Here is a 14,866-nt window from a genome sequence, read left to right as displayed (position 1 = left end):
TACACCATTCAGATTAATCACAAGGCCATCTTTGATTTTCCCTACCATCATCCATTGGTAGGGAAAATCATGGAAATGATGAACAAGGATGTAATACCCCAGGGGCTCACATCTGGTATTGGCATGGCAAATTCAGGGTCCTCAGCTGGATATCATCGTTCTTCTCTTTCTTGGTGATTCCCCTCTACTTCTCTCTCTCTGGGTAACTTGGGAATTTTCTTTGGCTGGTGCAGCATAAGCCTCAGGCTTCCTTGCACTATATGGCTAATAATAATAATATAGGGGCTCGTACATTAAGTCGCCACTTTATTAGGTACATCTACCTAACAACAAGGTCCTTCCCTTTAGTCCTAACAGTACGTATTAAGCAACAAAGCAACTCAACACCATGAGGCAACAGTATATTATCTATAAATTGCATGTATTCAGTAGTCGATTTGTTGGACAATCTAATTCTGGGGTGAAAATCATGTGTTCCTCGCCTGAGACCCATTCAGCCAAATGAAAAAAATCCATAAAAATCCTTGCTTTTATGAGATTCAAACCTGGGCTGCAAGGGCTTAAGGCACAGATTCAAGGTGTCAAGAGGGATCTGGTCCACGTTGACACAACTGATTGCCATAGTTGTTACAAATTTGGCTTCATATCTCTACTCCAAAGAGTACATTCCACCTTCTCAGGTGATCAATTGGATGGATATTAGGTGACTTGGGAGGCCAAAGCATGCTCAATTCACTGTTCCTGCAACCTGTACAATTCTAGTAATATCATGGTACATTATCCTGTTGGAAGAACCCATTCCCAGATGGATACAATGAAGCCATAAAGGGATACTCCAGGCCAGAAATGATTTCTAGATAACCTATGGCATTCAAATGTTGCTCTACTAGTATAAAGGGGCCCAATCTACACAATGAAAACATTCAACACACCATCACCACAACTTCCATCATTGAACCTGCCAAAAGTCCATTGAACTCAGGCTGTTTCTTGGCATAATGTAATTCTCCCATTAGGGCAAAACAGCAGGAACCATTATTTGCCATACCAGACATTTCCCCCAATTCTTCAGTGTCCACTGTTAATGTTCCTAAGGCTACTGTAACTGTTGCTGACAGGAGAACCTGTTTCAGTTATTGGCTGATACTCCGTTGCGACAATTTAGATTATGCATTCTGAAATGATGCTTCAGTTGGCCTCTCATGCAGAGCTGTTTCCAACCACAGTATTGCTTTTGAGTGGATGTCTTTTGGATCAATCTTGATATATCTTAGTCGTATGTTAGTTTCTGAGATGGTTATGTTGGCACGTATGGCACAGCGTACCATGCTCAAAGTTAGTTAAATATTTTGTCCTGCCCATTCTCACAGCGAATGGCACACATACAGCATCCCTACATAGCCCATCTGCTTTATTTTATTCCATTTCATAAGGTTTGGTTACCTAATAAAGGGACCATTTAGTGCAGTACACATGGCTTTATTAAGGGAAAATGGTCTACTGATCTGCTTAGGTATTTTAAGTCACTCAGCAAAGCATTTGACTTTCCTGCTTAAGGGATTATTGTATAAAGCTGTAAAATACTGGGATCATAGGTTACCATATATGGACTGCAATTCAGCCAATTAAAAAAAAAAATTATTGAACATTTGCTTGCAAAGATAGGGAGGTCATAATTTCCACTGTATATAAGTTAATTGTAAGACCACACTTGGAATACTGTATTCAAATATGAAGACTGCACTTTAAAAAATACTTCTTAAAAAGGTACAAAGAAGAGTAACTGATCAGATGAAATTCCCAAAGTACATCACCATGAAGAGTTAGTTAGTTAGTTATTTTGGTTTTTAGGAGCATTAGCAACTAAGGCCATATTGCTCCGGGATATGCGGTGGTCATTCCCTGACCTTTCCACATCCTCCGTATTTGGTGGTGACGGGCTCGAACCTCGGTCTAATCAAGAAGCGTGTGCTATGCACTGCTGCTCCTTCCCACCTGGCTACGGAGGCGCCTTCACCATGAAGAAACTGAATGCGTGAGCTAGAGTATAGCAACTAGACACCGAGGGGATCTGATTAAGGTCTATAAGGCCTTGAGATGGAGTAGTAAACTGGAGTCCATAAACTGAAATTAGATATAGGCAGGATCAGTTTTTTTTTTTTTTTGTTTTTTTTAAGTCAGTGAGTTGTGAATTACTGCAATAAATTATGTTCACAAAAGGTTGAGGCTGTCAAGTTACAGAAATTCAAAGGTCAGATGGATCAGTACACCAATAAGGACTGATGAAACAAGTTTTGCATTGTATAACTACTACCATAATGTCAGATACTCTATTAAGATTTGCGAATTTATGCAATTAAATTGCACTCTGGTTATTTATGTATTATGTCTATGGTGCCACAGAGGAACCCTTGAAATATTTTCTGCTGTAGGCTGTAGAAAAAAAACGTTAATCCTTTGAAGTCTTCCCAATACAGTCCAGCTCCAAAATCTCCCCCCCCCACCAACATAAAGAGACTAATCAGAATGTGATGTTCAAAAATTATTCTTGGGCTTGCAAAACTTGCATGTTAAAATATTTTATAAATCATTTATATATCAATAGCTTTTTTTTTTTGCCTGTTTTCAACACTTTTATATGAAATATAAATAGATGGCAGTGCAATAATTATGCTGACACAGCAGGAAAACAAATTTCATAATTGCACCACAGACTGTCATGGCTGCTGCTATAACATTAGACAGAAAGTGGAATTTTACAATTCCACAACTTTGAATTGCAAAGGTTAATAAATAACCCCTAAATTTTTTACACGCTTTTGGGCATTTTATCCATTATAAATAAATGGTTAATGTTCACAGAAAAAGAATTCCTGATTTTAAAACAGCACCGAGGGGGGGTTAAACACCCCAAGAGTAACCATAGTGGGTTAGGCATGTCAATCACTGCTACTCGCAACGATCACTGGAAGGGCTAACAGCTTGTAAACATTAACCAAATAAATTCCAATAAACTGTGCTTGTGTATTGTCAAATGGGTGTGCATGCACTACAACCCAGATCTAATAATGATGCAAGTATGAGACAATCCATCTCAATATTTTATAGTAATATAAACCCATCCTATAGAACAATAAAACTGACTTAAACAGAAATCCCCAAAAATTTTAAAAGAAAAAATATTTATTAAAAGTAGCATTATACAAAAATGTTGTACAGCTTGTTACCAAGTGAGATCATTTGTCCATTTAATATCAACACACAAGAAGAATAAATTACAAAAGATTGACAGTAGCTAGGATAAAAGTTTAGTAATAAATCTGTACATTTGCATATACACAAGGTTTTGTACTTTTTCCAGTACACACATACATATGCTTCAGTTGTGAATTAAATTCATGCACAATTCTATAGTTTACTAAAAATAAAGACTGCAACAGTCTGTATAACAGATTTCTACTTTATAACGTTATATCAGCAGTGTTTGTCAGCTGCCATTTGTTTCGCCGATATACATTAAGTACTGAATTCTTTTTTTTTACTACGAATCTATTCCACTATGATTTCTTATGTATGTATTCACTTAACATCTATCTCTATCACCTATCCATTATGTACTAATCATGTCAACGCATTACCTGAGATTTTAAGTCAGTAACAACCAAAAACTGTCAGGAAAATATAGTTGGTTATGAGTTTAGAGAAATAAAATGTTTCTTAACAGACATAAACCTCAACAAAAATAAGAAAGCATATTCTAACATATATAGAAGGGTTTATGAGAAAAATACATTTATGTGTACATCGTACATACATACATATATATAATGTCTCATACAATATATATACACTTTGATAATACATTACGTTTGATGTGCTGAGAAATTATAGTACTTTGGTCAGATGAAGATGGCTAGTAACTTTTTTCTCACCGCAATGAATTTAGAAAACTGAACACAACATTGATGTATGATTAAATGTACATTATAAATATTATAACAACTTTATAAACAGTAACCACAACTGTTCATGTTATCAGACATTTTCAATGAATATATCATACGATATGCAAAGAAGTAATGCTACTATTCATCACAATAAAGTAAGTTTGCTAGCTTTAGAAAAGCAAGTTTATGGCTAAAAAATAAAATAAAGCTTCCCACATCACTTGTCCATCCCTTCCAATAATTTGTTTAATTCTTCCTTGAATTTATTCAAACTACCCACTTCCACAACAACAGATAGACATTTGTTCCAATGTTAAACTGCCTGCTGGTTGAAGGAAAACTTCCATACATCTTTGAAGGCAAGGCACCTGCTCAGGAATTAAATAATCCAGTTGACAAATTTTCACCATGCTGAAGAAACAAAGTCCAGAAGTGACACAGAGCCTAAGAAATGACCATATGACCTACATATCGAGACAGTGCTGGTTATTTGAGCTTGTCAGATGCAACACAAATTGGAATTTGGAGCTGAAAGTAGCCAGGGCTAAATTGTAATTGCTTCCGTAACACAGAGGTGAATGCCATGAAAATTTATGGAAGAGCCCATGGCCTTTGTTGGCAAAAACAAATGTATATCATCAAATGGCATGGTTAAGGATCAATGATATTCTTTTATCAGAGATCCACATCAATGGCTATCGATGTGAATCAATGAGAATCAGTCCTTTGGAGTAAAAGGTCATGCTACACATCCTTTCAGTCACATGGACGTGCTTGGGTATGGAGAAATGTCTAGAACATTTACTGCCAGAGTGTGCTGTTCTAATTTCAGGTGGAAATGGAGAGTGTCATGGTCAGGGGAATGTTTCTCGTGGTATGGACAAGCCCACTGATCACAGAACCATGAATGCTGCATCTGACATCGATGTTCTGGACAATTGTGTCAAATTTACAGAAACTACCCTTACACCTTCCAATATAACAATGTTCTATGTCACAAAGCAAAGTTTGCAAACTTACAATTTTACACAATAAAAATTACAATAACCAGTGCAGAGGATCACAATCCAAATAAATACCTTTTGAATGAACTGGAATGCAGAATTAGGCAAAGAAAAGACAGGTCTCTCTTCATTGATGCAACTTATGTTTTAAAAGAGGACATTACCAACATTCTACTAATGTTCTATGGCACACTGAAGTATTCATTAAGGCCAAAAATGGATCAGCATGCTATTAAATTTCCTTGAATAAATACTTGTTTGTAACTACAAATGTCCCATGACTTTAGTAAAGCAGTGAATGTCATGTTTTTCTTTCCCAAATTTTGATGCATCTTATCAAATATTGAATTTGATAAGATACATCAAATTTGCTTTACAGATATAGAATTTTGTTACTCTGAAATAAGGAGACATTCTTTCCAAAATGTGTAAAAATAAACAAAAATATGATTATTAATATAATTAAATGAGAAACTTTTCCCACAAAATCCTGGTTCACTGGACGGTAAAGTGAGAAAAAAAAAAAGTTTTATAGATATCCCAATCCTGCACAGGGTCAGGAAATCTGTAAAAATCTTTTCTCACGTTACTGTCCAATTGAAATACAAATTTTATTATGTGGAAAAAAGTCTCTCTGAATAATGCCCTTTCAAATATAATTAGAACATGACTATAACATGCTGAACAGCATCATTACTGATTTGCATATTAGTCTGAGCGATAACAAAGTGATCATGTCACTCAAAATGGAATTAGCAGTAACATGCTATGAGGTATTTATCAAAGTTAAAACTAACAGAGATGCAAGAATTTTCATTATAATATGATTGGTAATCATTACTCCTAAAACTGATATTTTCCTTGTAGTTAAATGCCGACATCCTTCAAAGTGAATGGGCTAATTCCTGAACCCCAAAATTTCTAAAGTTGTTTATGGTATTAAGGGCGGAAGACTTTTTACACAAGGAATATTTTCAAAGAAAAAAAATTTAGTGATTTTAGCTATAAAATATGAAAAATTAAGTTATATGATCATTAAATGTGCCCATCTTGTTCAGCCAGTATGGAATAAGAGGAGCAATATTAGTGAAATATTTAAATGAAAATGCGGTACAGACGTGGATCTTGCAGAGATCACTCGTGGTCAAGTCACATTAAAAAAAAAAAAAAGTTTGCAACCAAAAATGAATAGGATCCTGTGGCTGATAAATATGAATCTTAGAGCATTAATTAAATATGTTAAATCACTTAACACATTTTCCTCTGGAACACAAACTTGTGTCAAAACAAACCTCAAGTGTTGTGCCTTAATGCAAATATGTGTCATTCAATTGCAGTCAATAAATGAGTGCTGTAAAAGGAAAGACGTGAAACAAACAACTGATTGATATTGGCACACTGATTTAACTATGGGTTATTTACATTCTAACTGAGATTGTACTTAGCATCAATTGCACTGTCTAGAGAGAACTATAAAACCTGTATAACTGGTTCACAGTTTCATGTTCTTTGCTTATGCTAAAGTTATTTTATCTAGTTTAGCATTTAACACAAGAAGAAAATGTAAAATTTTTTGAAGATTATGCTCGCTGAATTTTAATTCTTTAGTTTGTGAAAAAAAAAAAAAAAAAACCCATCAGCATGTGTCTACTGATAAAAATTGTGTAAAAAGTGTTTTCCTGTAAAATTTTACTCTAAACAGTTGTTATAATGGATCCACAGCCTGGGGGAGCATGTTGAAGCTGATGACATTGAATCAACTTTATAATATGTCTTCTGATTATGAAATATATATTATGAAATCTATTCAAGTGATGCAGATTCTGAATCTCATTCAAATGCATTTGTTGATGTCAGAAAGGCAAACAACAGATGCTGGTGTTAATTGGAGTGATGATTCTTCATAGATGAATCCCTTCCATTTACTAAAAATGAAAGGGATCCATCAAATTAATAAATGGAAGGAAATTCAACGAATCCCTTCCATTTACTAAAACGTAGTGGCTACTTGTTCCAGTGCCCCAGAGGAATAATCATTGAAGAACGATATCAAATCAAAATCTAGAAAAAATATTATAAGTTACACTAAAGGCATACAGAAAGGGCCCTCACAAATATAAGCAGCAGCGAACATGTTAAAGTATATGCATTATTATTAATTCTCGTATGCTAATATCAAAGATTGGTCCAGACTGTACTGGTATGTTTTTTTTTTTTTTTTTTTTTTTGAGAACATATTTTTAACTTAGACACCTACAATGCAGTACTACCCAAAATTTTTGCATTTTAGATGATTTTTAAATATGCTACATAACCTCTTCAGGGATACTCTTCTGTCCTACTAACATATTGCAAAAATCTTTTGCACTAGGCAACATGTTATGATGATTAAACATACTGATATTGCTAATAATTTTCAAAATTAACAACACATTTCTGAAAATTCTTAGTTATTCAAAGCAGCTATGTTACCCATATCACTGATGTTCAAGTCTTGCTGTCTGCTTTATATCTTAAAGTGGGTATATAAGTGAAGATTTTGTAACTATATTAATGTACACAATAAACAGCATACAGCACTTCTAACCAAATACAAAGTATTTAAAATTTAACAAACAATAAATTAACAACCTTACTGTGAAAGAAGCATTACATCTGATAAATATTTACATTAACAAAGTGCGGTCCACCTCTATGGATTTAACATACTCATCGTTCCTCTATGATTTCGTACGATTATTTGTTCAAATCATTTTATTCTTGCCCATACATATCTTTACATGTGTACATAATGCACGGTTCATAAAAAAATTATGCAGTTTTAAAATCTTCCAGTGACAGCATTATAGAAAATAATGTAGAACTGGTCAACTTTTACTAACTCTGGAAGAGTTAAATAAAAACAAAAAATAAAAAGATGAAAGAAAATGGTCAGTTTTATACAGCCTAATCAGTTTTCCCACTAGTTTTCCAATTTCTGGGATAACCAGTAACACTCAATTTAGCACAAGTGAGACAGTGCACTTAGACCTGCACTATGTAAAGCTTAATTTCTGGTGTCAATGATTTCCAAACACAATGGTGCCTTTCTACAGAAAAAATTACTTACATTGAAATAAACTTGTTTTAACGGGAGGTTTGATACCAATTATACTTTAATGAAGTAAGTAGACTCAGTCTTGAATAAACAGCATCCTGTTTCAATTTGTAATTCTCCCCACAAACTGAAAGAAAATAAATCAACAAGATAGTGTCTACCATCTCTATGTAATAATTATTACAAAATAAAAGAAACCAGGAAAAAAAAAAAAATTACTTTATAGTTTTAAACCTGCATTTTGTAATACAAAATCAATGCTTCTTTTGCTAAAATGCAATTATAAAACAATCTATTATGAAGGAATTCAGTTAACTGGATAAATGTATTATTTTAATAAATAATTTTTGTTTTGTATTTTCTTACAATTGGTAAGTAGTTCCTTAAGTTAATGATTAAAATATACATTGCAAAACAAGACAGAGGTTGATGAAATGAATTTTTTTTTTTTTTTTTTTTTTTAAATCTAAATGTTAAATCACCTATATTATAACAAAATGGTGATTATGTATATTTACATGGTGTATAAATGAGAATTTTCAATTAAGCTAAATGAAGGAATTATTACACCAACAAATAATACCCGCTATAGACAGATAATTGTGTGTAAAAGAGGAACTTGAAAATCTCAAAACTGAGGCTAAAGAAACTTATGCAAAGAAACACAAAAGTCAATAGGACTTTTGGCTAAATGAAATACATTTGTTTTCTTACTACAAAAAAGACACCACAAGTTTCAGTATTAAAACTGTTTTGATACCCTGAGAAGGAAAATAAGCAACATATTTTAAATCTTTAAATGTAAAATTTTATAAATTGAGGGTAACTCCACGACCAATTGATCTACTCCACAAAATTTCGTATAAAATACATTGTTTCATTAAAATCAATTTAGCAATTACTAAACAGCCTATTCTCAAACTTCTACATTTTCTTTATCATGATCTTTATCATCATCATAGAATTCATTGGCAGCTTCTGGCCTGCAAGTAAAGAAAATACATACAAGGTTTAATGGTTTAAAATCACATATGTGTAGTCAAAGTATGACAATTTACAATAAACTGCATATTCTGAGTCCACATACAGTAAATTCTACTGATCTACTGCATAACTTCTGATGATTTTGGAGATAACTGAGACAAATTCCTCAGCTTTTTTGTTCTTTGAAGCTTGTTTAGAGATAAGTATTTAAAATTTTGTGAGTCACTTCCTGATTGTCAGTGATGATCACATAAGTTACAAAAAAGCTAGAAATTTTTGAAAATTCTGATAACAAAATTAATGAAATGGTTGTGTTAAATGCTGATTGCTGCAATAAAGGAGAAACAGATGGCAGTTTGTGGAGATATTATATCAGTGCTTCTACTAGCCTTACAATTAAAAGCAGGAAAAACTGCTGCAGAAAAATGGGATACAGCAGCAGCAAAAAGACATAGGCTCAGTCCACATGAATGTTAAAAAATATATATATTATACACCATATTATGTCCACAAAGCTCTAACCACTATCATATCTAAAACAATGCTTCAAAGCAAGAAAGAAATGACTCAGGATTTTTTCCTCAAATTGTAAATGAAATCATCCCTTACAGTAATGCAGTATATCAATCAATACAATGTTCTGTATGAAAGAGCATAAAGACAAGTTAGTTAATACATGCAGTGAATTATATTTCAGGCGTTAAAATTTTTTTACTATAACGTTAATATTACATTAAATCTATGAATTTCTTTTTTCCATACAAATTTTATGGAAAAAAAGAAGTAATAATGGCCATATTTCTAATTGTCTGATTTTAATTAACCTTGAAATGGCTTGACAAATATTTTTAAAAGGTCCAAATATAACATTTAATGAAGATTTGTCCACCGGGAGTAGAGTTATTACATGTGGGTGGATGGATGTAGTAATGGCAGTTGGCACTTATGATATACACTGAGTGGACAGAAATCATGGGATACCTAGTAGCGGATATGACCACCTTTTGCCCGGATAGGGGCAGTCACATGGTGAGGCATCGAGTCCACTAGTTCACGAAAGAGTTCCATGGGTATTTCCATCCATGCTTGCTGCACCGCTGTGCATAATTCAGTCACATTCCTGGGTGGAGGATCCAAAGCTCGAATGGACTTTTTCACAGCATCCCAAAGATGCTCCACAGGGTTCATGTCCAGTGAACAGGGAGGCCACCCCATGGTGGTAAAATCTGCAGAATGCTCTTTGAACCATCATGTTCTAGTCATCATGTCTCTGTAGGGAGGCACACTATCCTGCTGGAAGAGTCCATTGCCCTGTGGGTGCACGATGACCATGAAGGGATGCAGATGGTCTGCAAGGATGGACACGTAACCTGGACTATTCAGAGATGCATCTAGACGTACCAGACCATTACCGGCTGTCCACCTACCTGAACAGTTCCTTGTTGACATGATGGGTGCACAGCTTTGTGCAGTTTCCACCAGATATGCACCCTCACATCTGTTCGAAATAACTGGAAACAGGCATCGGACCAGAAGCCCCATCTTCAATCATACAAGGTCCAGTGCCGATGTTCTTTCGCCCAGTTGAGGCGTAGAGTCCTGCGTCATGCAATGGGACTCTGGTGGGTCAGTGGCTCCCATAACCTATTGCAGTAATGATTGACTGATAGTCTTGGTGGAGATGTTTCTGGCAGCTCCCTCATTAAAATTTGCAGTGATTTGTGCCACTGTTGCTGTCTGGTTGGCTGAAATAATTCAAGACAGATGTCAATGGCCATGTTCATTCAACACCTTTCTCTGCCCACATTTGTGTGATTGTGCCTCTTTAAATGAAGATTCACTTAAAGAGGCACAATTCTTCAATCAAAACTCACCTGACTGCAATAAAACAAACTGATCCATACAGGAAAAAACAAGCTGCAGCACAATATGAATGTTGTTGACATGCACAGTAGTAACTGTATTGGTAAGCAAAGCTTCTTGTTTAGTTTTAGCCGCACCTTGTAGGTCAGCATGGTACTGCAATAGTACATGCAGTTGAGTTGGGTGTGTTCAAGGATTAGGCTCTTCAATATTTTCTAATTCAGTAGTCACATGCATGTGACTACTGAAAAAAAATATTTACAAATTCTTATATGTGGTCATGCTAGAATATAAACTTTTTTTTATAAAATGGAACCATCTTAAGATTTTGACTGCATAATAATAAATAATGTACAATAATAAATGAACCCCAAGACCATATTAAAAAGGTCAAAAGGTGGCTTTCTATTATTCAAGACATTCATTTTTTCATTCATCTTGAATAATTGAAGCCCTACTCTATTTGAAGTTAAAATTCTTACTTTGTATCACCATGAGGATTGCATATATCAGGATTAGGCTCTTCAATATTTTCTAAACTCAAGAAATCTGAAGGAACATCTTGCATTTGTACACTAGGAGCATGAGTTAAACATTTCAGATTTTCTGTCACCACTTTAACTATGGTTTCCAGATACTGCACAAACAAATGAAAACATAAAAAGCACATTACCAAGAGAATGAAAAATTATTTTATTATATTCACTTCTATTAAACTAAGAATAATTCTGTCCATGCACAGAATTATTCTTAGTTTTATAAAAGAACACAAATCACAGCTACAATTTCAAAACTGCACTTACCAATTAAAATAACAGTTCTCTATTTTGAAACTAAATTCACATATACATTTCCAAATGTACAGCAAAAGAAATGAATGGGGAGTAAGTTGCAGTAAAATCCTGTTACAATGAACTTTGCAGGGAACATTAATCATGTCACTGTACTGAAATTTCATTCTAATGAATGTCCCTCAGCTGTCTGTGCAAATAAATTTTGCTGCATTCTAATTTACAGAAGTGGTAATTTCTATTTTCTTTTACCTAAATATATACAGGCATACCTCGGTTAACGTTACCTCTGATAACGAAGCTTCGATATAACGAAGTCCGCAATTTCAAGCCCCATTTAACATAAAAAAAATATTCCCGTTTAATCTCCTGAAATCTAAACAAACTGAAGAAATTACGGAAACCTTTGGAGCGTCTCGTGGTTGGTTCGAGAAATTTAAAAAACGGGCCAGGATTCATAGTGTAAAATTAACAGAAGTTTCCAGAAAAACTAAAGGAAATAATTGAACATGAAAAATTTCCACCAAATTTGGTGTTCAATGTTGATGAAAGCGGTTTGTTCTGGAAACGGCTACCAACAAAAAGCTTCATTTCTATTGAAGAAAAATCAGATGCTGGGTTCAAAGCAGCCAAAGACCGTTTAACGTTACTCTTTGGATCAAATGCCTCTGGCGATTATAAATTAAAATTGTTATTAGTTTACCATTCAGAAAATCCGAGGGCGTTAAAAGGTAACATAAAAATGAATTTACCTGTAATATGGAAAGCAAATAGAAAAGCGTGGGTTACCAAGGAGTTATTTACTGATTGGTTTGTTAACCACTTTTGTCCTGAAGTAAAACGGTATTGTCAAAAAAACAACTTTGAAGAAAAAACTCTTTTGTTGTTAGACAATGCTCCGGGACATCCTACTGATCTTAACACATTGGACACATGCATTCCTGTCAAAGTTGTGTTTCTTCCAGCAAACACAACTTCCCTGATTCAACCATTGGATCAGGGAGTAATAGCATCATTTAAAGCTTATTATCTGCGTCGAACATTAAGCAATTTAACTGAACTAGAGGATAAAGAGGAAATGACAGTTAAAACACTTTTTGGAAAAACTACACCATTAAAAACGTAATTGAAAACATTGATAGTTCTTGGAAAGAAGTCACTAAGAAATGCTTAAATGGAGTTTGGTGCAAAATATGGCCAGAAGTTGTACTAGAAGAAGAAAATAACATCCAAGAAATTAGAAATGAAGTTATCCAGATGGCTCAATCAATAGGTTTCGAAAATGTCGATGAAGGGGATGTTAGAAATTTATTGAATGCAGAAGATGATGGTTTTTCAGTGGAAGATTTAGAAAACCTTGTTAGCAACGAAGACAAAGATAATGAAGACGAAGTTAAAGAAGTTCCTGCCGAAAAAGTGTTAACAACCAAAGATTTAAAAAGGTGCTTAAATGACATTGAAAACGTTTTAAATTTTTTTAGTGAAAATGATCCTGATTTAGGAAGAAGTTTTATTGTTAAGCGATCAGTGTTAAATGCAATAACTCCGTATAGGCAATTGTTAAATGAAAGAGAAAAAAAGCATAAGCAATCAACTTTACACTCATATTTTAAAATGTAATTTCACTTTGTACGTAAGTTGACTGTTTATTTAATAAAACTTTTCTTTGTTCGAAAAAAACAGCTTTTCATTTTCTTTATGTAGGAACATATCCCTATTCTGGCCATAGTATTTTTACCTCTGAAAACGAAGTTTCGCTTAACGAAGTAATTTCACGGAACGCATTCTATTCGTTATTCGAGGTATGCCTGTATTTTAAAATCAGCAATAAATAAAATTACAACATACAAAGTAAATTATTTTTCTAGAGTTTATCATTTTGGATGCATATTTTGTTTATAAGAAATACAGTAGCATGTTAAATTTTATTTCATTTCATAGAGTAATATGAAATTGAATAATATTAGTAATACTAATGCTTTTTATACTGAACCGCTTAAGGGAATGTTTCTAGAGTGAAAGACAAATGAAATCACAAGATTTCATTTGTTACGTGGAGTGAGAGAGAGAGAGAGAGAGATAATGATATGCAAATTTTTCATTCCACAGATGTCATATCAAACATCATCCATTTTATTATTGTTTTAATTCAGGTAGTGTGGTAGTACTATTATTTTTATTTTTTTTTTAAATGAATAGGTGTTACCATTACATTAAATAAATAACTATATTTTGGAACGTTGTTCAAGAATTCGGAAAATGAAGTAGATTTTGTATCAAAATCTTTTTTGCCATATTTTCTATTATTTCTTGAAGCATATGCAAATAATGTATTTTCACTCTTTTCTAAATTGTATTTACAACATGGGTTGAACTAGCCACTATTCCAGGAAATGTTTTGAACTTGACTCAAAAAAAAAAAAAAAAAAGTGTTTATTTATTATTCCTGCACTAACCATTCATGATTTTCAGTTTTTTTCCCCTTACTAAACCAATTCATTTTATGCACTGAACTCTGAAAATAATTCATTGTACTGTAGGCATCAAAACTATTTTGCCCAAATGAGACTGAAAAGCCTAATTAAGGAAACAGTCCAGGATCTGGTAATATTTTTACTATAGTGAAATATTCATTAAAATGGTACATACTCTAATGGTATTTCACAATATTTGTTATTAAAAATTTTGCTTTTAATTATGCTTTACGTTTTTAGAAATCATTTCACAAATTAAAATCATAAACTTTACCAACACAACAGGAAACAGACCTTGACAAGCATCAAAGCAAAAGAGAGAAACATATAATGTGAATACATGTACTCACCAATTCAATGACAAATTTTCAGTAGAAATCATAAATACAACTCACATATCAATTACTGTTATATGTAATTAGCAATAGCTTCAGGTTACAGTAAAAATTAGTTATAACAAATACTTCAATTAATACTACATACCATACTCAGTTTTTGGAAGGTCTCTTAAAATTTTAAGAGTGTATTTTAATGAGCATAGGAATAAAAAAAAAAGTCCATATGGACACAGGTCTAGAAACACTTCCTTTCTGAGTTATAGCTAATTTTCTTGTTTTCCTCAGAGTGAAGGTAAGGATTCTTCAATCACTGTCCTCACACAGGGTGGAAAAGGCCAGAGTTCAAATCCCATCAATACCACAAGACA

The 14,866-nt window shown here is 33.5% G+C and overlaps 1 protein-coding gene across 1 annotated transcript in view; it reads right to left on the bottom strand.

Annotated features, from left to right (window-relative positions):
- Positions 1–8,947: 8,947 nt before the first annotated feature.
- The window catches only part of HDAC3 (histone deacetylase 3), an 84,947-nt gene continuing 79,028 nt past the window's right edge, over positions 8,948–14,866 (bottom strand). The window contains exons 13-14 of the mRNA XM_090388837.1: positions 11,378–11,532; positions 8,948–9,031 (exon numbers count right to left, since the gene is read on the bottom strand). Of these exons, the coding sequence (XP_090244963.1) occupies positions 8,965–9,031; positions 11,378–11,532 (222 nt within the window). The 3' untranslated portion in view covers positions 8,948–8,964. The remainder of the gene's footprint in view (positions 9,032–11,377; positions 11,533–14,866) is intronic.

This window comes from Mastigoproctus giganteus, chromosome 14 (genome assembly GCF_048544385.1).
Source record: "Mastigoproctus giganteus isolate SK-2022 chromosome 14, ASM4854438v1, whole genome shotgun sequence".
NCBI lineage: Eukaryota > Metazoa > Arthropoda > Arachnida > Uropygi > Thelyphonidae > Mastigoproctus > Mastigoproctus giganteus.
This window is presented reverse-complemented; position numbering and strand designations above follow the sequence as displayed.